We start from the raw sequence: 23,870 nt of genomic DNA, 5'->3' as shown, positions 1-23,870 counted from the left end.
TCATTACACTCACTGGAGCTCATTACACTCACTGGAACTCATTACACTCACTGGAACTCATTACACTCACTGGAACTCATTACACTCACTGGAGTCTCTGACATATGCTTTGAAAAAGCACTCGCGAGTACGGGTCACGGCAAGTGCCGCTGGCTGCTGGTAACCTGTTTTGACTTGGACATACATTTTTGCCGACACATGGCTAACCAGCTGCTATTAGCTAAAATGTTCTCCTAGCTAATAGGCTATGGTTGAGTTTATACTTCCTCTTCCAATTATGTGGGGAGGTGAAAATAATGAAAAACAATCTACCAAATCTATTCATTTAAAACATGTGATTACTTCTCCTTGACATTATCATTCACCTGATAAGACAAGAAAAAAATGTATATCCTTAACATATGATGGGGGTCCCTGGGCCGCCTCAATGGAGGCCCCTGGACAAGAAAAGGTTGAAGACCCCTGGTATAAAATACTATTCCAAGGCAGACATCAATAAGTTATCTGACTGTGTAATGTAATTGTTGGTGATTGAGTTAGCTTCATAGTAAACCAGCTGATGCTCTGAGATCGATCATACCATTGATGCTAGTTCTTTGAGCCAGTGACCTGAAGCGCAAAGGATTTTCCCACACTGTATAGTTACAGTAATTGTGTTAGACCTGTGAAGTGATGCCTACCAGCCTTTTGGCGAAGACACAGTATTGTGTGTGTGCGCGCGCGTGTGTGTTAGTGTGTGTGTGAGGGTGCACAATCTCACCTGTAGTGGACTTGGCATGGTGGTGTGTGTCCAGGAAGTCCTGCAGCAGCTGTGATTGGTTGGACAGTGGGGTCGGAGTCGAGGGGTCAGAGGTCAGGGGTGAGGTGGGCGGTGCATCCTGTCTGAGGGTCAGCTGGAGGGTCTGCTCAGCAAACAGCTTCTGGATCAGACCCAGGTCCAAAGTGGACACGCCTCGACCGTTCAGAACCACAATCTCATTACCTGGTCTCAGACCTGGGTGAGGAACACACAGTAACACAGAGTAAGTTGTGTAAATAAACTCAGTAAAAAGTTGACAGTCCTCTCACTGTCAACTGCATTTATTTTCAGCAAACTTAACACGTGTAAATATTTGTATGAACATAAGATTCAACAACTGAGACATAAACTGAACAAGTTCCACAGACATGTGACTAACAGAAATGGAATAATGTGTCCCTGAACAAAGGGGGGTCAAAATCAAAAGGAACGGTCAGTATCTGGTGTGGCCACCAGCTGCATTAAGTACTGCAGTGCATCTGCTCCTCATGGACTGCACCAGATTTGCCAGTTCTTGCTGTGAGATGTTACCCCACTCTTCCACCAAGGCACCTGCAAGTTCCTGGACATTTCTGGGGGGATTGCCCCTAGCCCTCACCCTCCGATCCAACAAGTCCCAGATGTGCTCAATGGGATTGAGATCTGGTCTCTTCGCTTGCCATGGCAGAACACTGACATTCCTGTCTTGCAGGAAATCACACACAGAATGAGCAGTATGGCTGGTGGCATTGCCATGCTGGAGGGTCATGTCAGGATGAGTGTGCAGGAAGGGTACCACATAAAGGAGGAGGATGTCTTCCCTGTAACGCACAGCGGTGATATTGCCTGCAATGATAAACTCAGTCCGATGATGCTGTGACACACTGCCCCAGACCATGACGGACCCTCCACCTCCAAATCGATCCCACCCTGGAGTACAGGCCTCGGTGTAACATTCCTTCAGCAATAAACGTCAGTGAAGAGCACTTTTTGCCAGTCCTGTTTGGTCCAGCAACGGTTTGGGTTTGTGCCCATAAGCGACGTTGTTGCCGGTGATATCTGGTCATGACCTGCCTTACAACAGGCCTACAAGCCCTCAGTTCAGCCTCCCTCAGCCTATTGCAGACAGTCTTAGCACTGATGGAGGGATTGTGCATTCCTGGTGTAACTCGGGCAGTTGTTGTTGCCATCCTGTACCTGTCCTGCAGGTGTGATGTTTGGATGTACCGATCCTGTGCAGGTGTTGTCACACGTGGTCTGCCACTGCGAGGATGAGCAGCTGTCCGTCCTGTCTCCCTGTAGCGCTGTCTTAGGTGTCTCACAGTACGGACATTGCAATTTATTGCCTTGGCCACATCTGTAGTCCTCATGCCTCCTTGCAGCATGCCTAAGGCACGTTCACACAGATGAGTAGGGACCCTGGGGGGTCTTTCTTTTGGAGTCAGTAGAAAGGCCTCTTTAGTGTCCTAAGTTTTCATAACTGTGACCTTAATTGCCTACCGTCTGTAAGCTGTTAGTGTCTTAATGACCGTTCCACAGGTCCATGTTCATTAATTGTTTATGGTTCGTTGAACAAGCATGGGAAACCGTGTTTAAACCCAACCCTTTACAATGAAGATCTGTGAAGTTATTTGGATTTTTACGAGTTATCTTTGAAAGACAGGGTCCTGAAAAAGGGACGTTTCTTTTTTGCAGAGCTTATTAATCAAAGTTAAGTGAAGTGAACATACCTTCACTGAAGGCCAGTCCATCAGGCAAAACCTCACTGACAAAGATGCGGCTGTTCCTCTGTCCATCTATGTGCCCTGTGACTGCAAAGCCTGACATCAGAGATGAGAGACAGCGTCAACGATGGCTAGTAGAGTGCAATGACCATATATTTACAAATAGAGCTGAACTAATGATTTATAGGATCTATGAGGCAATGACACACACATACGGTTCCTGTCTGCTAGAGTACAGAACACCTACCAAAGTCTCCCGTGGAGGCAGGTCTCGTCATGTGCAGGGTGAATACGTTCATTGGAAACACCTCTAGCTCGTCATACAACTGCACAAAGGAAACAACTCCGTCAGATAACACCTTCACACATAGGTCAGGGATGTTACACAACTCAAATCCTCTCTGCATTTCCAGTGAAGTATTATGCTGAATAAGGTGTTCTCTCACCAGGTCATGTAGGAGTTCGCTGGGTGCTGGGGTGCGGACCTCTACGTTCTGGGCCACACATCTGTGCAGTCTGAGACAGTGCAGGTTAGGGTCCAGCTGCGTCAACTGTGATTGGGAAACATTATCTGTCAACACCCTGAATGCAGCAATAAACAGCAAATACAACTAATCTAGACCAGGCACCTGGTCTACACAAAAAGGCATATGACGTGGGATGTGTTCACTGCGGCTCAAAGGTGATTAAGATGAAGTGGCGTCAAGTTTGATGAATAAAGTGTGTGTGTACATGTGTCTGTGCTGTGTGGGTGTGAGAATGAGCTAGCCAACCATCCCACTGCTGTCACACCCGACACACAGGTCAGAGAGTGCATGGCAGTGTATGTGTGTGTGATATATATATACATATATACCAGACCCTAAGGGCAAGGGGTAGGTTCACAAAAGGCTCAAGAGCATGGGTTGGTCAAATTACTGACAGATTGGAGCTTCTAACATGACTACATTGACAAGAGTTGTTTTGAATAAAAGCAGGCTTAATAAGAGCAAGGCATAACCTCAAGTAAAAGCTTCTCTCATTAAGTACTGTTTCATAACTAAAACTAAGTGTTCAGAGCTCTCAGAACCCTAATATTAAAACACTCACTGAGCCTTGACTCTCACCTTGCAGGCTAGGGAGACGACATCAGCCACTGTATGGTCCCGTCTCATAGGCACTTGGACGGCGTGGCTGTCAGGCATGTAAACACAGCCCAGTGTTTCACCTCTGCTCTCCCATTGACCGCCCTCAGGGGGAGCCAGAGAGTAGTGGTTGGCCAGGCTGTCCAGTCTCTGACAGGAGGGAGAGAGGGAGAGCAAGAAAATGAGAAAGGGAGAGGAAGAGCGAGAGAGAGAGAAAGGAAGGGAGAGAAGACAGATCAATAGGTTTCCATTAAACCGATCCAGAAACTGGCAGTGGCTCAAAGTTCAGTACAAAGAAAGATGTCATGCAATTAGCCATTTAGACATCACAGAACACAGTTGTTTCATATAATAGCCATCATAATGATGGTGTACACAAGGGAATTGATTACAGGGGTTTATTGGCAGAGTTTTTGAGGAGCGCGTCTAGTCTGGGCGACATCTACACCGATCTACAAAAAGACTGCATCATCATCATCATGATGATAATAGGCTCATTTAGTTCTGAGTGCCATCCAGATGATTTCATGTTTAGTGATGGATTAATGGCTGCCTTGACAGGCTCCTTCCTGGAGTCCATCAGGCCAATTATTCCCTATCCACATTAACAATGAGGTTGGGGTTAGTATTAATGCTGGGTTGTCCTGCCACGGGGCCTCAGAAGCAGCAGTATTTGGGTTTTGGTTGCGACTCCATGTCTCTGAAGGGAAAACAGCCACTGCTGCATTAAGGGGTTGTGGGCGATGCCACAGTAACTACACAGACCACAGCTGCTATACAAGGCTCCACATAGCGAGTAAACACTCAAACATGTTTAAAAAGTCACAACCAGCAGAAACAACCAAGGATTCAGCACCGCTTCAATGAAAACACATCACTAGAGAGTTGCTGTGCGGGCTGAAGTAGAATAGTGGCGTTTTAGCACATTGATAGACTACAGAGAGTGGTGTGTGTCTCCTGGACTGTCTGTGTGTCACAGAGGAAAAACTTGGGAGACATTCTCCCTCAGAGACCAGAGTGAGACTAGGGGACTAAGGTCTCTTTGACTTGGCCTATGTTTGTTGGGCATAAACATATAGTCACACGCGCACACAGAGAGTCTGGCGAGGATACCAAAGTGGCTTTCTGACAGAGGTTGCTGGAAAAACATGGTTGTACAAGAAAACAAGAAAACAGTCATTTCATTTTCCAGCAACATGTCCATCTGGGAAGAGAAACCTGACAGAACGCTGCCAACATAAAGCCTACCAATGTTCTGGCCAACGGGTTGCTCTAAGCTTTGTGGAGACAAGCAACAGAGAGCTGGTTCTTTCACAACTTTCTGTCCACTCCTGTGGGTTAATGAAGTCATGGTTATACTTTCAGAGGGAGAGAAAAATGGTTGTCTTGGGAAAGGTTGCATAACCACCCTGCCTGCCTGTCTGTCTGTCCATCCAACATGGTGTGATTGGAAAATAACTGCTCTGTTGGCAGTTGGCGACCAGTCTGCCTCTTCACCTCAAGCCAAGTACATTTTTACTTTTGAGTCATTAAGCAGACGCTTATCTATCCAATAGTGAGTACTGGTCCCCCGTGAGAATTGAACCCACAACCCTGGTGTTGCAAGCACCATGCTCTACCACCTGAGCCACATGGGACTCAGTCATTAATTGACCCAGGCAGGGTTGTAACGGCCTGGTCATCTTTCCACAGACACTGCAAAGCCTCAGCACGCGCCGGCCCTTAACGTACATGTGAGTGTGTATGTGTGAGTGTGTGTGCCAAAACTCAAACCTATACTTCAGACTTTCCTCTCAGACTTTCCTCTTTCTAGCAGTGAACCACCACCATGAACCATCGTAACCCTCTTTCTAGCAGCGAACCACCACCATGAACCTTCGTAACCCTCTTTCTAGCAGCGAACCACCACCATGAACCTTCGTAACCCTCTTTCTAGCAGCAAACCACCACCATGAACCTTCGTAACCCTCTTTCTAGCAGCGAGCCACCACCATGAACCTTCATAACCCCCACCCATCCACCCCTTCCTTCAGTGGATTAGGGAGTTAGATGACTGATTAATAGAAACATTACTGAAACTAAGACCCAGAAAGACCCAACACGGGCAGAGAACAAACAGGAGACAGCAGTGTGTGTTGAGAGAGAACAGAGGATGAAACGCATGGGGGCATAAATCAATACAGCTTCCTCTCTGACATAAAGGAGCCCAACTCTAAATCAAAATGGACTCCAGGAAATACTTCATCCAACCCCTGGACAGAAAGAGGAATGAGAAATACATCATGACACTTTGACAACAACATTAAAGCTTGTCCTAAAGAAAAGATGTTGTTGTCCCTAGCCACATCAGCCACATGCTATTCTGATGCTGGGTGGAGCAGTTCATGGCTCCAACATTGGCCACATTCACCCTGGTTCCCTAATCTCAGACTCAGTCTCAATACAGAGCTTTGTGTCCAGGGAAATAGTGACGCGAGCCTACCGGATGGATATCCTGCCCTCTCTGTCTGTTCATTTTGACCCCTCATGTCAATCTTTATCTGTCCCATAGATCCCAACACATTCAGGACAAGTTGTTCTGCAGAGAGGAAGAGGAGAGCAGAAGAGCCACAGACACCAGAGGAACAATGCTATATGTGTGAGAAAATGCCAGACAGTCTATTTGTAACTGCCTGACAACATGTTTGTAACCAGCTAATAGCTCCAATGTGTGATCCAAAGGGATTGAAAGTTACTGTATGTTACTGCTCAGATGGTGTGTATTTCCAGTATTCACTCCTCACATTCACACTGATTCTGAGTTTCCATCACATTTACTTCAGTGTTTTCCCCAAAAGGCTCAGACTTTTGTTTCCATCTCCATGGACCGGCACTCATGTCTCACTGGGCCATGGTCTCGGAGGACCTGCTCAGAGTTGGGGCCAAAGCCTGGACATCTGCACTTTTCAGCTGCCATTTAACTGTGAACATGGGGTTAACCTTTGTATGGTTGACACCTTCTCACAAAGCAACTCTTGATGATGCAGAGGTTGTTGATTCTGCTCTTTACAAGGTGTCAATCATTTACTCCTCCCTGCTCCCGGTCACACTCCTGATGGAAACAATACTCCTGATGGAAACAATACTCCTGATGGAAACAATAACACTAGAGCTTCTATTAACAAACACTAGCGGCAGATGGAACAATAACACTAGAGCTTCTATTAAACACTGGCGGCAGATGGAAACAATAACACTAGAGCTTCTATTAACAAACACTGGCGGCAGATGGAAACAATAACACTAGAGCTTCTATTAACAAACACTGGCGGCAGATGGAAACAATAACACTAGAGCTTCTATTAACAAACACTGGCGGCAGATGGAAACAATAACACTAGAGCTTCTATTAACAAACACTGGCGGCAGATGGAAACAATAACACTAGAGCTTCTATTAACAAACACTGGCGGCAGATGGAACAATAACACTAGAGCTTCTATTAACAAACACTGGCGGCAGATGGAACAATAACACTAGAGCTTCTATTAACAAACCCTGGCGGCAGATGGAAACAATAACACTAGAGCTTCTATTAACAAACACTGGCGGCAGATGGAAACAATAACACTAGAGCTTCTATTAACAAACACTGGCGGCAGATGGAAACAATAACACTAGAGCTTCTATTAACAAACACTGGCGGCAGATGGAAACAATAACACTAGAGCTTCTATTAACAAACACTGGCGGCAGATGGAACAATAACACTAGAGCTTCTATTAACAAACACTGGCGGCAGATGGAAACAATAACACTAGAGCTTCTATTAACAAACACTGGCGGCAGATGGAAACAATAACACTAGAGCTTCTATTAACAAACACTGGCGGCAGATGGAAACAATAACACTAGAGCTTCTATTAACAAACACTGGCGGCAGATGGAAACAATAACACTAGAGCTTCTATTAACAAACACTGGCGGCAGATGGAAACAATAACACTAGAGCTTCTATTAACAAACACTGGCGGCAGATGGAAACAATAACACTAGAGCTTCTATTAACAAACACTGGCGGCAGATGGAACAATAACACTAGAGCTTCTATTAACAAACACTGGCGGCAGATGGAAACCGAGCAAGACCGAGCTTTTCAACACTCTCAGCACTTTCCATTATGCCCGGAGCCACTCTCTACATCTCCAGAACCTGTCTTTTATTTTACCCCTGCTGCTCAGACGAGGGGTGGAATATTGAACACCAGGGGCTCTATTGGACACGGTGTCTAACCGTTACTAGTTGGTAACCAATTGGTTCTGGTAGGTTAAATAACTCATTGTGCACACCCTTTTGAGCACTTATAAATAAAACATTAGAATTCCTTTATGATCTTGGCTTTGTACAGAATTGCTTATAGTGGGATCTATTGCCCTTTAGATACAATGCTTTAGATACAATGGGGTGCAGATTTCTATCTTTGTGATATACAGATATTGCAGTACAGATAGACAGACACCTGCAGATTGGCATGAAAGGCATCTTACCTTTGATCCCGCTCTGGTCCTATGTACAGGACAGACCCCAGCCCAAAGTCTGCAGATTCAGACACAAGCTGCAGGCATGACCCTTAACCCCTGACCCCTGTACCTGGGAGATGTCATCCCACGGCTTGTCATCGTAATGCGTAACCATGAGGCTTGCTGAGACACATGATACTGTTGATCTATGTCTCAACCATATGCGCTCACTTAGAAAATCTAGCCTGTAGACTCTCAGTCAATGAATTGTATGATTGTTTGACACTTGTTTGATATCTAATCTGAAGTAGAAATCAAAACTACATTTATATGGTATTTGACATTTTTATATCCTTACTCCTAAAAGGTAATAGAATTAGATGAAACAGTCATATGAAAGTGTAACTGGACTGACCTCAGAACTAGTGGGTGGGAGACAGTAGGGTTGTCCTCCATCACTTTCAAAGATCTGCAACAGAGAGAAACATGTTTCCTTGACTTGTTAAAATCCCTGTAGTCATCTATTAAACAGCGCTAACCCATAGCAGCAGACCTATTACACAAACTTTGTTATTATGTAGCTAATTAAAAAGTGTGCAGTGAGGGCCTGGTGCTTTGATACTATTTCCATGAGGGGCTGAAACTGGGGCTGGGGCTAGGACTAGGACTGGGGCTAGGACTGGGCCTGGGGCTAGGACTGGGGCTGCAGCTGGGACTAGGACTGGAGCTAGGGCTGCAGCTGGGACTAGGCCTAGGACTGGGGCTAGGGCTGCAGCTGGGACTAGGACTGGGGCTGGGACTAGGGCTGGGGCTGCAGCTGGGACTAGGCCTAGGACTGGGGCTAGGGCTGTAGCTGGGACTAGGGCTGCAGCTGGGACTAGGCCTAGGACTGGGGCTAGGGCTGCAGCTGGGACTAGGGCTGGGGCTGCAGCTGGGACTAGGCCTAGGACTGGGGCTAGGGCTGCAGCTGGGACTAGGACTGGGGCTGCAGCTGGGACTAGGCCTAGGACTGGGGCTAGGTCTGCAGCTGGGACTAGGGCTGTGGCTACAGCTGGGACTAGGGCTAGGACTGGGGCTAGGGCTGCGGCTGGGACTAGGGCTGACGCTACAGCTCGGACTAGGGCTGGGACTGGGACTAGGGGTAGGACTGGGACTAGGGCTGGGCAGCCTGTGAGGCTCCAGAGGGAGGCAGTAATAAGTAGTGTAGAGATACAGAAACAGGACTACTGTGTGGCAGGAGTGAGAGAGAGAAGAGATGAGAGGACAGACAGCCTGCCAGGATAGAGAGAAGAGATGAGAGGACAGACAGCCTGCCAGGGTAGAGAGAAGAGATGAGAGGACAGACAGCCTGCCAGGGTAGAGAGAAGAGATGAGGACAGACAGCCTGCCAGGGTAGGGAGAAGAGATGAGGACAGACAGCCTGCCAGGGTAGAGAGAAGGGCGGAGGATTCCTCCTCCAGATCTCCTCTTGCTAACTCTACCTCTTAATCTCTCTCTTCTTGATCCCTTACCTCTCTATCTCCCTTCCTCCCTCCCGATGTAAAGCATGTTGTAGCAGGCACGCAGGTAGGCATGTGATGAGTCCCTAAGCCCTCTAGGAAGGGTGACTCAGCAGGTTCAGAATGATGACACCACTGCTCTAATGTACTTTAACACAGCTAAACCCAACACTCTGCTTCGCTTCAGAGGAGAAATGAACATGGCCTCTCCAGACAGATGGCAGTAGTAGTGATATACAGAGCATTGACCGCCGTCTGCGGAGGTTATACATGCTGTATGAGGCACCGAGCAGGTCTTATTATAGTAGCTGTAAACACCGCTGCCTGACTGCCGCAAAGCCCACTAACTTTAGAACTCTTAAACTTCTCCCACAAATCCCTGGGCCCTCCGGCCTGCTGCAGCCACTGAACCCTGGCCAGGCAGCTCACAGGGTAACGCTACACACTCTTGTCTAACAGAGAGAGGCCTGTGTTGAGGGAGAGCTTTTGATTTTGAAATCACCAAGCAGGGAAAACAGGATTGGGACTTAGTCAACTGAGATGACTCAATAAGAGGACTGTGGGACGTCGTGGGAGGGGAGCCGGTAGCTAATGTTTATAGAAGTAGAGAAAGAGAGCTGGAGGGAGAGCGCCAGGGTAAGAGAGAGAGAAAAAGGAGTGAGGATGTGAGAGAGAAAGTAAAGGAGTGAGAGTTTGGCATTATGATATCAGCCTGCTGTCTATTCTGAACAAAAATGTAAAAATGGAACATGGAACTATTTCAAAGATTTTATTAAGTTCCAGTTCATAGAAGGAAATCAATCAATGGAAACTCATTAATTAGACCCTAATCTATGGATTTCACATGACTGGGCAGGGGCGCAGCCATGGGTGCCAGGTCCAGCCAATCGGAATTTGTTTTTCCCCACAAAGGCTTTATTACAGACAGAGACACACACCACCCCCCCCCCCCCCCCCGGATGTGAAGAAGAAGCCGGATGTGGAGGTCCTGGGCTGCCGTGGCTACAAGTGGTCTGCGGTTGTGAGACCTGATGGATGTACTGCCAAATTCTCTAAAACAACATTGGAGGCGGCTTATGGTAGAGAAATGAACATTCAATTCTCTGGCAACAGCTCTGTTGGACATTCCTATCGTCAGCATGCCAATTGCAAGCTCCCTCAAAACTTGAGACATCTGTGGCATTGTGTTGTGTGACAAAACTGCACTTTAGAGTGACCTTTTATTGTTCCTAGTACAAGGTACACCTGTGTAATGGTCATGCTGTTTAATCAGCTTCTTGATATCCCACACCTGTCAGGTGGATGGATTACCTTGGCAAATGAGAACTTCTCACTAACAGGGATGTAAACAAATTTGTGCACAAAATTTTAGAAAAATAAGCCTTTTGTGCATATGTAGCATTTCTGGGATCTTTTATTTCAGCTCATGAATCATAAAACAACACTTTACATGTTGCGTTTATATTTTTTCCCAGTATAAATCCCTCTGTAATAAACACGTGTCATATTGACTCACTGGGAGGACAGAGAGCAATGATGTCACACAACTTGAAGGCTTAACTCATCTCCAGGAAAGATGGGAAACTAAACACTAGACTGGCACTAGACTGGCACTAGGCACTACTCCCCTCGAAGCAATGTGCCACTCTTTTTAATAGGCACCAAGATCATAGAAAGGGAACAGAAACATATCTCAACTGGAGAGCTTTGCAGGGGAACCTGTGAATAACTGTGGGGCTGTTTAATATTTAGTGAACTTACACAAACCATCTGTTTGTCGCTGTAGGGCTGGGTACAGCAGGCTACAATTTACCACATATGGCTTTTAATAATTCATGGTACAGAACTGTTCCTGCTCGTCGTGCGCTGTGAGCCACCTCGGCCTTCTGCGCTGTGAAACCAAACTGGGTCTCATTAGCTAGCCTGCTGGAGCTCCCAAACACCACAATCAACATCACACACACACATAGAGCCCCGCGGAGGTGGAGGGGTGACGAGAGTACTGGGAGCAGGGAAGACTCGGTTTAGTCTGCATTAAGGACACCTGGCCTCCTGTTTGGAAGAGCACTACAGAGAATCAGAAGCTGGCAGTTAGCAGTGTCTACATTATAGATGGGTGCTTAATGCTCCCTACAATCAAAGTCAGTCCATCAGTCAAAACCAGTAAGAGCCATGGCCGTAGAAACATTTATGAATCCTCAAAGTGAAGCCTCCAGGTCAGATGCTTTGTCTATATCAGAGAAAGATTGTAGGGATGTTGTGACATCTTAATCTAGTGTACTACACCATTATCCAAATGCATTGGTTTTCATAATAGACTAGATCCTGGGAAGTAGGTCTGTTCCATGCCTTAGAAGAGTCTGCTGGGCAGTACCTTCAGGGCATAGGAGGTGGGGGCTGACAACATCAATAGATAATGAGCGTGTGGGGAAGAGTAATTACAACAACAACAAATATGAGCTTATTACCTCTAAGAAATCAAATCATGTTTATGGGGTACAAATGCACACCAGGGCCCCATTTCAACATTCTCTTAGAAATATGAAAAAGTCCTGCGTCAATTTCCTTGTAGGTATGTGTGTGTTCTCTGTATTGGCATTTAGTGTGTCCTGTGTGTGCAGTATGTCCAGGTACCATACCTGTCCTGCAGACGGTCTCTTGTCGCGGTCCCTCTTAGTGAGATTGTCCAGGCCTTTGAGGGAGGAGAAGAGGCCTTTCTTGTTGCGTGATCTCTGGCTCAGGGACACAGAGCGCCTCCTCAGTGTGGCCTCATCCCTGGAACAGACCTGACGATGTAACAGACATAACACACCGTCAGGACTAGATCTACCTCTGCAGTCACAACCTGCTTCAACTTCAGTCTATATAGACACCCTCCATCCCGACCAGAGACTGACCAGTGCATGGAAGGAGGACACTGAGAAGATGCTCAGGCGTCCCAGGGCAGTCTTGGAGGGCCGGCTGGCTGCAGCCAACAGGCTCTTGGGGTTAGGCAGCTCGCCGCCCTGCAGGCTGGCCAGGTAACAGCGCATCCTGAACAGGTCCATGTTAAACTTCTCCAGGTTCTGCTCCCACTGCTGGATCTGAGGGAGGGTTGGAGAAATGAGGAGGGGAGAGAGGGGTGAAGGGAAGGGAAGGGAAGAGAGGGGTGAAGAGAGGGGTGAAGGGAAGGGAAGAGATGGGTGAAGGGAAGGGAAGAGAGGGGTGAAGGGAAGGGAAGAGAGGGGAGAGATGGTTGGAGAAATGAGGAGGGGAGAGAGGGGTGAAGGGAAGGGAAGAGAGGGGAGAGATGGAGGGAGGGAGGTCAGAGAGAACATTTAGGGTGCATTCCAACAAGCTGGGATTGCTTACAGATGTGGGAGTGGGGGGCAAAAACTGGTGCTGGTTGAGGGCAGTAAGGTTGATGATATAATGAAGGAGGTTTGTAGTGTGTGTGTGTGTGTTTAATGCAGTGTATCTTATTTCACTGCAATAAAAGTCATGGGAAGGGGTTGACGAGCACCAGACCACCGTATAACCCTCCCCCTAAAAACACACACAACACACTCACCAACACGGAGAATGAACACATGCGTCCAGACCCTTTTAGCACCATGTACTGTAAAGTATGAGATGGTGCTTATTTGTAAGCTTGGGGGGGTTAACTTTAATGAGAGAACTGTGGAGTTTAACGACTCTATACAATTTACTTTTATAGTGCTAGTATGCAGAGAGTTCATTTACAATACAGACCAGTACGGAATCCATCCTCTCATTAACACGGATTCAGACTGATGGAATCCTTCATGGTAGGGAATGAATTGGACAGGGGACCAATCTGAGCCTAGAACATTCCACCATCGAAACAGGACTATAAAGACCAGATCCTGTTGCACAATGCTGTGTGTTCAGACAGAGCTAACACAAAAGGTTCAACCCAATAACATTAAGAACACTTAGCCCTTCTGGAGCCAATGTGAACCAGACATCTAGTGTATGTGGCATTAATATTTGGGGCGGCAGGGGAGCCTAGTGGTTAGAGTGTTAGACTAGTAACCGAAAGGTTGCAAGTTCGAATCCCAGAGCTGACAAGGTACAAATCTGTCGTTCTGCCCCTGAACAAGGCAGTTAACCCGCTGTTCCACGGCTGTCATTGAAAATAAGGATTTTTTCTTAACTGACTTGCCTAGTAAAATAAAACAATTAAATTAATATAGCGTAATCCATGGGTTAGAGTCTGAGCAGGGCTGTGTGTTCAGACAGAGCTAACACAAAAGGTTCAACCCAATAACATTAAGAACACTTAGCCCTTCTGGAGCCAATGTGAACCAGACATCTAGTGTATGTGGCATTAATATTTGGGGCGGCAGGGGAGCCTAGTGGTTAGAGTGTTAGACTAGTAACCGAAAGGTTGCAAGTTCGAATCCCAGAGCTGACAAGGTACAAATCTGTCGTTCTACCCCTGAACAAGGCAGTTAACCCGCTGTTCCACGGCTGTCATTGAAAATAAGGATTTGTTCTTAACTGACTTGCCTAGTAAAATAAAACATTTAAATGAATATAGCGTCATCCATGGGTTAGAGCAGAGCTGTGTGGTCCTAAGTGTCAGGCTTGGTAAATCCGCTGAGATAACCCTGTCTCTCTAAGGCTATTACAGTGAGGTATTCTGGGGGACAGGAGAGGATCATTTTATTTGGAGAGCAGGCATTGTCAATTACAACTACAGCACTTGGTGTCACAGGAAGGCCAAGAAGATCATCAAGGACCTCAAGTCACCCGAAACACAGCCTGTTCACCCGCTACCATCTAGAAGGCAGAGACAATACAATCTCTGGGACCGAGAGACTGATAAACAGCTTCTATCTCCAGGCCATCAGACTGTTAAACAGCCCCCACTAGCCGACCTCCGCCCAGTACCATGCCCTGAACCTTAGTCACTGTTACTAGACGGGTACAACCCAGTACTCAACTCTGGCCTATGTACAGAGTCATTGAACACTGGTCACTTCAATAATGTTCACATACTGTTTTACCCACTTCATATGTATATACGGTATTCTAGTCAAGGCTCATCCTATATAACTACTGCTGTACACACCTTTTCTATTCATATACTGTCCATAATGTTTATACAGACACACCTTTTCTATTCATATACTGTCCATAATGTTTATACAGACACACCTTTTCTATTCATATACTGTCCATAATGTTTATACAGACACACCTTTTCTATTCATATACTGTCCATAATGTTTATACAGACACACCTTTTCTATTCATATACTGTCCATAATGTTTATACAGACACACCTTTTCTATTCATATACTGTCCATAATGTTTATACAGACACACCTTTTCTATTCATATACTGTCCATACACACCACCATACAGATATATATTTATATTCCGGACTCTGACATTGCTCGTTCTGATATTTCTGAATTTGTGTTTTTCTTTTTTGGATTTGTGTGTATTGTTTAGTATCGTTAGGTATTACTGCACTGTTGGAGCTAGAAACATAAGCATTTCGCTGCGTCTGCAATAACATCTGAAAAATATGTGTGTACATGACCAATACAATTACATTTCAATTAGATGGACTCCTCTTCCCCCAGAGCAAAGACAGGAAGGTCATGGTTTGATAGTTGATACGGTTTAATATTGGGCACCGCATGGCCACAATTGGAAGCGCCACACAAACCCACATCTGATCGATTACATCTTATTTACATTCTGTCAGGCAATGTTAATCCATCATCATATCAAAGAAGCATGGCCATTATCAGATTGAGAATCAGAAAGAGGCTGGCATGGATGTGTGTGTGTGTCGGTCTCTTTACCGCTGAAGGCATATTGTACCCATCTGGCCTTACAACAATCCTATTTACTCCAATTTCAGTCCCATTAAGTGGCAGGAATGGGCCTCCTTTTACATACAGCCTCCTTTGACTTTCCCCCGCTCTCTCTTAATGATTGTACATGCCAACCTGATTATGACTTCACTATGGGGGGGAAAAGAGAGACTTCAAAAAGGCACTGATTTTGAGAAGGGGGAGGGTAAACATCAAAGTGCCCTCTCATAGCCCAATCACCCCCATCCTAAATCCATCATCAGCTGTGGGCGCCCGTCTCAGGGCCTAACCCCGCCCTCTCCCCTCTGACCCTATCATTGGCTCCAGACCTCTCTGTCTCGAGGTGCTGTGATAGCTAACAGAAAACAGACACCAAGTCAGTCTGAAAGACAGACACTGCCCTCCATGTCATTCCCATTGGTCATGACAGCAATGAGCCATTCATCTTTTTCACAGCTATGTTACCTCATTGATAAGAATATTATAAAAACATAGCAACATCCACCTTCAGACAAAGCAAAATCCTGGATGTTGAGCTTTCATTTCTTGCAGTCAAGGTAGATGTCTTTGCACTCACAACCTTCCCAACACAAACATCCAACCATCACAAACACCCCCCACAATGTTGCAAGTCCAAAATCACTATCTTCTAATTCAGAGTTGAAACGCTTTGAAGCAACCAGATCCACCTCCGAAGGATGAATTACTGCACTATAAATCTGATATATACTCTTAAGTAGTTGGGACTGTTGAGGGGGCTGAAATGAGGGGTGGGCAAGCTAGCTTGGTGTTGAGTCTTTAGCCATCTCCATGGCTCACTACATTATATGTACAGGACAGTTTTAGCTGCGGGGAGAATCAGTGATTGGTCTGTTTTCTCCTCAGGCAGGGTGTTAGAGGGGCTAACGTTGAGAGGTCATTATATAGAACAACATCTGGAATCCCAATCTGATTCAATGGGAAGCAGCAGCCTGCCGCTCTTCTCCTCTGAGTATATGTTTGGACAGCCATTAGCTACATTTAGGCTACTTCTCCCGCTTCCGTAAATAAGACATGGGGTTTTAGTCGCGTGGGTTGATTCACAGCTCATATTTTTTAGAGCTGCTAGATTCCTAACAAACACACTGAACAGAACAGACCATATCTGTCTGGGACACTAACCACTGCTTCACTGTGAGAACACACCACTATCAACATAACCTCATCATCTACCTCATCCTCACCTGGTTCTCGATGGCCTTCCTGTTCTTGGGATCACTGACGATGGACAGCTGCAGCTCAGCCATCTTCTTCATCTTGCCGTCCATGTCTACCTTCTGCAGCAGGCCTCTGATCTGGCTCCTCAGCAGACGCACCGTGTCCTCCTTCCCATGGCGCTTAGCGAACAGAGAGGCACTGGCAGAGTGGATGGCTGTCACCCAGTTCTCCAGGTCTGTCTGGTTGCTAGCCTGAACACACAGCGGTGAAGGTAGGATATTAGATGGATGTTTGAGGTAAGACCAGAAATGGTAAAACAAGAGTATTACTGAAAGAGACTTCGTCCTCAATGGCTTATGTGATGGTATAAGCACTGCCAGACGCAGCGATGAAAGAGAGGCCGTGAACGACATGCTTCCGGGTTGGGCTCTATATCTGAATGATTGACAGTTAAAAGAGCAGAGCACTTTGCGCCCATATTGTGTTCCTATCTTCCGCATGGTATATTATCATCGTCATGCCAGATTTTCCCAATTTTCCCATCTATACGCGATTACGTCATTTCACAGTCAATACAGTCCATCTTGAAAGGATCATATAGCTTGACAAAAACGATGACATTATCAGAGGACATGGTATAAAATGTGACAGGAACACGAGGGAGAAGTGATTCATGTAGGACACATGGGGGAGAACACAGGCTTCTATGGTGCTTCATTTGATCGACCTAATGGTTTCCTGACCTCTTTAGAGTTTCAAGTGATGTTAAATCCACTTGACCATTTTATTAGCTTTACTCAGAACACCACAACCGGGATTTCATGCAATACCCTCAGAAAAGAGAAAACTAGTGATGCCAAGTCAGGCCTCTGCATCCAACAGTGAAAATAAGTTCAGCCATACAAACGAAAAAGCTCCAACTGGAGAGTTAAATTGTAGTCATTTACGAGCTAGAATCATTCAATTGATGTGCTAGATTATACAGTCTAAAAATACACAAGTGTGTGTGTAAATATTTGTAAAACATCTCCGTCCACTACTATACAGTGTGAATATGCTGAACAGTGTGTTTGTTCCCTATTGTTCGGCTGACACAGTCAGTGTAATCTAGCAGTAGACTACACCAATCTGCTTGCCTGCCCAAGCAGGAAGAGGCTATCAAACCAGGCTGCCACAGTAGCACGGGACACGCTTTCCTTTCCAACGACAAAAAAACATTCCCCACTAAGTAACAGCTTCTGCTCCTCATTTGTGTGTTGGATTGGCTGGAACACTAAGCATTTCAACAAGCAGAGCAGAGTAATGGGGGAAATCAGAGCACTAACGCCATGATGTGCTCATGAAGCTAACGCTAAGCTAACAACATGCTAACGCCAAGCTAATGCCGCACAGGCTCTAGGATGGAGGAACCACCAGCTGGACTGAACTATATAGTTGTAGTGTGACATTTATGAACACATGAAAATTTACTGTCGCCATACAAACATATGGAATGTTTTTTCTGAAGAAACTGTATCTACAGCATATCCACCCACGTGGGGATAAATACTGTGGACATCTACATTCTGTAGTTTTGATAGTGAGTTTGAAGAGGTAGACCTCACCTGGAAGAGGTAGACATCTCCGTAGGTGTTGCTGAGACAGAAGACGTTCTCCTTCTTGGGGTGCTCAGGAATGGTCTGGACGATACAGTCCTCTGCAAACAGGGCGTAGCGTGGAGACAGCTCCTGCTCTGGAGAACCCTTGCCATAGGTCTCATAGAACAACAAGGTACAACCTGGAGGAAGAGGTTGGTCATGAGAGTGAGGAAGAACACAGCTCAGAGGAATGTCCTCATAATCTGTCATTTATTTGTCTCTGCTGTTCTTCAGTCATTTACAATAAAGTGGAAGGCTGAAGGACACACACACTCTCACGCTCCTGGCCTGAGCTTGATCTATTTAGCCGGTAAATGCAGCAGTAAAATTCACTGTAAGCTTTTAGGATAGCAAAGGATCAGTGTACGATAAATGCAATGCACAGGCTAAGTAAAGGAGCTGGACTCTGCAAACGACACACTGTAGTCTTCCAGAAAAACCATGTGAAGAGCTGCTGCTGCCTCTCTTAAGTGATGTCTGGTTTTACTTCAACTTTAAATGTGATTTAAAGTTAGAAACTGACATTCCTCTCTGTCGCCCAGCGTCAACTACATTTCAGTTTATGTATTCAGCAAACAATGTAGTGGTTGTATCTACTGAACCTGAGGATGTAATGCCTCCAACGCTAAAGATCAAGTTACACTTTGACCTTTAGTTGCCCTATAAACCTCCTCACACCTTTAACTCACCTTTCAATGTGACCAACCCTATTAAGCATCAAGCTCAACTTCATTTCAGTGAGGTATTGAAGGTCCAATTCAATGTGTATATTGACTGGACCTTAGATTGCAATGTCACAAACAGTCTTTCTCTCTGACCACCCACCCCTACTCACCTTTCAGGGTGACCCAATACTGTTTCCACTTCCTGCGTGTGACCAGCTCCAGCTTCCTGTCCTTGTGCAGGGTGAGGATGGGTTTGAAGGAGAGCCAGCCAGCCCTGCGTACCACCCCCTGCTCCTTTTCAAAGAGCATGTCCAGCTGCTCCAGAGAGCCGCCTGCAGACTCACTGCTGCTCTCCCCCCCTTCTGTCCCCGTAGACGGGTCTCTCCTCTCACCTCCTCCCCCTGCTCCTCCACTACTGCCCTGCTCCATCCCTGTCTCCAGCTCCTGCATGAAGTTCTCATAGATGTTCTGGTGGAGGGCGTCGCTGCTGTGGTGGAGGGCCCCTGCAGACTGGGCCCGGGAGGCCCCAACATTGCCAGGTCCGCCAGGGTACCACAGGCTGGATACCTGGGAGGGAGAGCTGGTGGCAGCTGTCAGGCCGTCCACTCCACTGTCAAAGGCCTCACTGCTGTCCTTATACCTAGGCTCCTGGAAGGGCACAGAGATGAGAATAAGGTGAGGAGAGGGATGAAGTGAGAGTGTGAGGAGAGCATAGGGAGAGAGGGTGGGGTGATGGGAGTGTGAGAGGAGACTGTAGAGAGAGAGGGTGGGGGAGACTGGAGTGAGAGTAGGGATGGGGGGTGAGACTGGTGAAGTAGGGAGAGAGGGTGGGTGGGGTAGGAATAGGGAGAGAGGGTGGGTGGGGTGATGGGAGAGTGTGAGGAGAGCGTAGGGAGAGAGGGTGGGGGAGACTGTGGAGTGAGAGTAGGGATGGGGGGGGTGAGACTGTGGTGAAGTAGGGAGAGAGGGTAGGGGGAGAGTAGGGAGAGAGGGTAGGATGCGACTGAAGTGTGACTGAAGTTCTTGAGTCTGCGAGGACACCGTGGCTTCCTGATCTCAGTAGAAACACTACTTCATGTGATTGCGCTCTTTCAGGGGTAATGACATCCCACCTGCACTCCACTAGATTGAAACATCGATTCTCCCCTGGCAACTTGGTTGGGTAAACTTCAAACAGTGTTCCAATGCCTTTCCAAAGCAACCTTTCCTCAGTCTCTTGCCGAGTCTACCCCCCTCCTCTCACTGTCCGCCAAACTCTCCCTTCCTTCCCTGTCCGTCAAACTCTCCCTTCCTTCCCTGTCCGTCAAACTCTCCCTTCCTTCCCTGTCCGTCAAACTCTCCCTTCCTTCCCTGTCCGTCAAACTCTCCCTTCCTTCCCTGTCCGTCAAACTCTCCCTTCCTTCCTGTCCGTCAAACTCTCCCTTCCTTCCCTGTCCGTCAAACTCTCCCTTCCTTCCCTGTCCGTCAAACTCTCCCTTCCTTCCCTGTTCAAACTTCCCTTCCTTCCCTGTCCGTCAAACTCTCCCTTCCTTCCCTGTATGTCAAACTCTCCCTTCCTTCCCTGTATGTCAAACTCTCCCTTCCTTCCCTGTATGTCAAACTCTCCCTTCCTTCCCTGTCCGTCAAACTCTCCCTTCCTTCCCTGTCCGTCAAACTCTCCCTTCCTTCCCTGTCCGTCAAACTCTCCCTTCCTTCCCTGTCCGTCAAACTCTCCCTTCCTTCCCTGTATGTCAAACTCTCCCTTCCTTCCCTGTATGTCAGTCTTCCAAATCCTCCCCCAGTACCTCCCCTACTCTCCATCTACCCTTTTTCCCCTTAGTATCTGCTTTCCTTCCCAATCCCCTTCTCCCTCAGTCTCCCGCCGTCTCCCCCAGCTGTTTCTCATTAGAACGTGGGCTGGGCCTGAGTGTCTAGCTTGGAGGGCGCAGCGCAGCGAGAGCCCTGAAGCCCAGGTGGAGGGCAACGAGAGCTGGAATTAGTCCTGATTTGGGTCGACTCATTGAAAAGAGGCTGAGTGGCCAGAGTTTGTGATAAATGGTGAAATATGGTTCATTGAGCCAATTGGAAGCTGACGGTGATTAGGTGGCCATGGTGGAACTAGACCCAGCGGAGAACTCCAAACAGGGGCAGAACCAGGCCAGTGTGGACCCCTGAATCAGCTCTGTCCCAGGCACCACAGAGTCACCACCAGAGAGACCCAATGAATGTGTCAGCATGAAGCTATGACAACTCTGAATGTCTATACAGAGCTCAGTTGGAAACATCACGCTCCAACATTTGCCCATGAAGAAGTTTGAGTCAGAACACTGAAAGAGACCATTTATCTAAACAAATATCACTCTGCTCATTGGTATTCTGTTCTGAAGCCTGGGACTGCCCAATGCCTACAGATACAAACATTTGATTTGTGTTAGAGTTGAACGGAGAATAGGGATGGGATTGCTACTGATTGGAGCTTGTTGGGGTGTTTCTCATGGACCTTTGAAGCTTTGCTGGGAACCTGAACAACTTCAATCACAGTCCCTCAAAAGCCCCTGTCCTTCTCATTGAAAAGGTCAAGCTCAATACTGCATGGACGTTGTATCCTAGGTCGCTCCCCAAACCTAACACATTGCAAGAGATTATCAGGGTTTAAGATGGTGTTGTGTCTTTGGCATCATTAAACTGAAGACTTATTTGTAGTTTATCAGATCAATTCTCTGTAATTATTATTACGTGATCAACTAGGATGTTGGGGCACCAAGGAAAATATTCAGATTACAAAGTTATACATTTTCTAATACAACTGTCAGATATTTTAATATCTGATCAATTAGTCTTCTCATTAATTAATTATTCTTTACCTCACGTTAGTCTCATTCCAAACGTCGTAAATGGTTGGTTATCTGCACGAACCCAGTCTTCACGGAGTCATCCATACATCAATTGTCTTAAATAATGTATTTACTAACTAAATAAGCACAGAAATGCACAAACAAACAGTAGATATAGTTACAAGGAAATGATAGTGGATGTGCCCTAGTGGGCTAAACCGGCATGGCGGCTTGGTGGTAAAGGGGAAGTGGGGGTCGACTAAGATAAAAGACACCACAAAGTTGTTAATTATAACAATTGAAATGCTAATCCTTTGCACATGAACGCTCACTCATTCGGGAATAATTGCAATCAATATATATATTTACGCTCAGTGTGTCGCCTTGATCTCTGTTGGAAAGTTTGTTTTTGTTGGAGAGTTTGTCTCTCTCTCTCTCTCTCTCTCTCTCTCTCTCTCTCTGCAGTGGTTAGAATAGATAGTTCAGAGTAACATTCAGCAATGTTGTTATAGAGTATATGTTTCGGTGGTTGTCGGTCTTCGCGTTCAATGATACCGAATTCCTAGCTGCAAACTAGTAATTAGTATCAAAGATTTGTTCTTATTCTGTCGGTTAGATAGTCTAAGAGTTTAACCGCGTGGTATGGTTAAGAATTCAGCAAGAGAAATGCATGGTCTCTACTCAAACCTTCATGATAAATTCCCACGGTGGGGGTTATATTCGGGAGAGCAGAAAGGGGCTGTCCCACGACGCCAGATCAAGGTCTGTGCTCATGAGGCGGGCCTCTGATTTAGTTAAACTCCAAAGGGAATTCGAGTTTCCTTCATTAAACAGTCTAAAATCACATTACATCATTTCACAAACAGTTTAATCTTTACTCATTCATCCCATACAACAATTAGATGCAAGTCCCACAACCAAGACTCTTGTATAAACAGGGTTATGGTAATATGGCTGTATTGACTCATGAGTTTCACAAAATTGTACCAAACAGACCAGTTCGTAGCTGGCTACTTCAACCTTTTATACATTCTCCAGAACATGAATATTGTTCAGTTCTCAAGTTCTGTGAGGTGGAAGGAGTTCCCTTGTTCTCTCTATGAAAACTCACTCTCTCTCTATACTGTCTGGCCATGAGGAAGAATCTCCTCCAGGAATTTATGACCTGCCTAACAGCAGCCTGGGTGTGGGAGAGAGAGAGAGAAGGGGATGGTGCTCGCTGTACCCAAAAAGGGCAACGTCATGACAATAGGAACTCATTTAGAGTGCAAGCTCTGGCCCCAAGAGAAGTTAACCCTCTTGTGCCAACGCCGGTTACACCCAGATATTTTACTTCGACCCTAATGCCCTAATGAACGAGTACCTATCCATAGAGTACACACTAGTGGATTGGGTCTCTGGAGAGGAGGACAGAGTGTTGAGTAGAAACCCAGAGCAGCGCCACCAAATCATAATCACCATAACGACCACATCATTAAGAGTGGGGTGGGGTTTCGAAATCTTCAGCTGGGAATTAGTTTCAGTAACAGAGATTTCATAGGCTTACAGCAATTATCTTGGAATGGTTTGAAAAGCATTTTAAAGTTTACAAGAGAATTAGGGCATAATGTATGATTTAAAGCCTCAAAGTCACGGAGGGCCACGTTTCAAGCCGTTTTTAAGCTAATTTGGGAATATCTAACACACATTTTTAGGAATTAACTACTTAGCCTTTGTTGCAGAAAATATGACTATGGTGATTACATTTATGGGGCTTAAATGCTCTAAATAAACTATTACAGACCCATAACACACAAACACACTCTATCCAATGATTTGCATACAAGTCCTGGTTCTTCTAATACTGTACAGTCTGGTGTCATTTTACAAGTCTGGTTCTACTGCAACACAATACATCATACAGACCTGCTGTCTTACTGGTAGATAACATCCATTTTCAACCACTCACACAATATCTCAATGAAATGCACAGACGAGCTTATACACTCGAGAAAAAAAACACTGTTTCAATCTCCACTGTGTAACAACAATCATCTAGACCCAAACTGGAGGATATCGTCTGATCATAACAATGCACTCATCTGGAAATGATATATAA

The 23,870-nt window shown here is 46.1% G+C and overlaps 1 protein-coding gene across 1 annotated transcript in view; it reads right to left on the bottom strand.

The window, feature by feature from the left end:
- The window catches only part of LOC115115556 (rho guanine nucleotide exchange factor TIAM2-like), a 170,132-nt gene that overhangs the window by 42,867 nt on the left and 103,395 nt on the right, over positions 1-23,870 (bottom strand). The window contains exons 4-14 of the mRNA XM_029688347.2: positions 19,130-19,607; positions 18,262-18,434; positions 16,684-16,908; positions 12,522-12,707; positions 12,264-12,410; positions 8,541-8,594; positions 3,609-3,776; positions 2,949-3,053; positions 2,750-2,828; positions 2,509-2,598; positions 761-994 (exon numbers count right to left, since the gene is read on the bottom strand). Of these exons, the coding sequence (XP_029544207.2) occupies positions 761-994; positions 2,509-2,598; positions 2,750-2,828; positions 2,949-3,053; positions 3,609-3,776; positions 8,541-8,594; positions 12,264-12,410; positions 12,522-12,707; positions 16,684-16,908; positions 18,262-18,434; positions 19,130-19,607 (1,939 nt within the window). The remainder of the gene's footprint in view (positions 1-760; positions 995-2,508; positions 2,599-2,749; positions 2,829-2,948; positions 3,054-3,608; positions 3,777-8,540; positions 8,595-12,263; positions 12,411-12,521; positions 12,708-16,683; positions 16,909-18,261; positions 18,435-19,129; positions 19,608-23,870) is intronic.

Source organism: Oncorhynchus nerka, linkage group LG18 (genome assembly GCF_034236695.1).
Source record: "Oncorhynchus nerka isolate Pitt River linkage group LG18, Oner_Uvic_2.0, whole genome shotgun sequence".
NCBI lineage: Eukaryota > Metazoa > Chordata > Actinopteri > Salmoniformes > Salmonidae > Oncorhynchus > Oncorhynchus nerka.
Note: the sequence above shows the minus strand (reverse complement) of the source record. Positions and strands in the feature narration are given on the sequence as shown.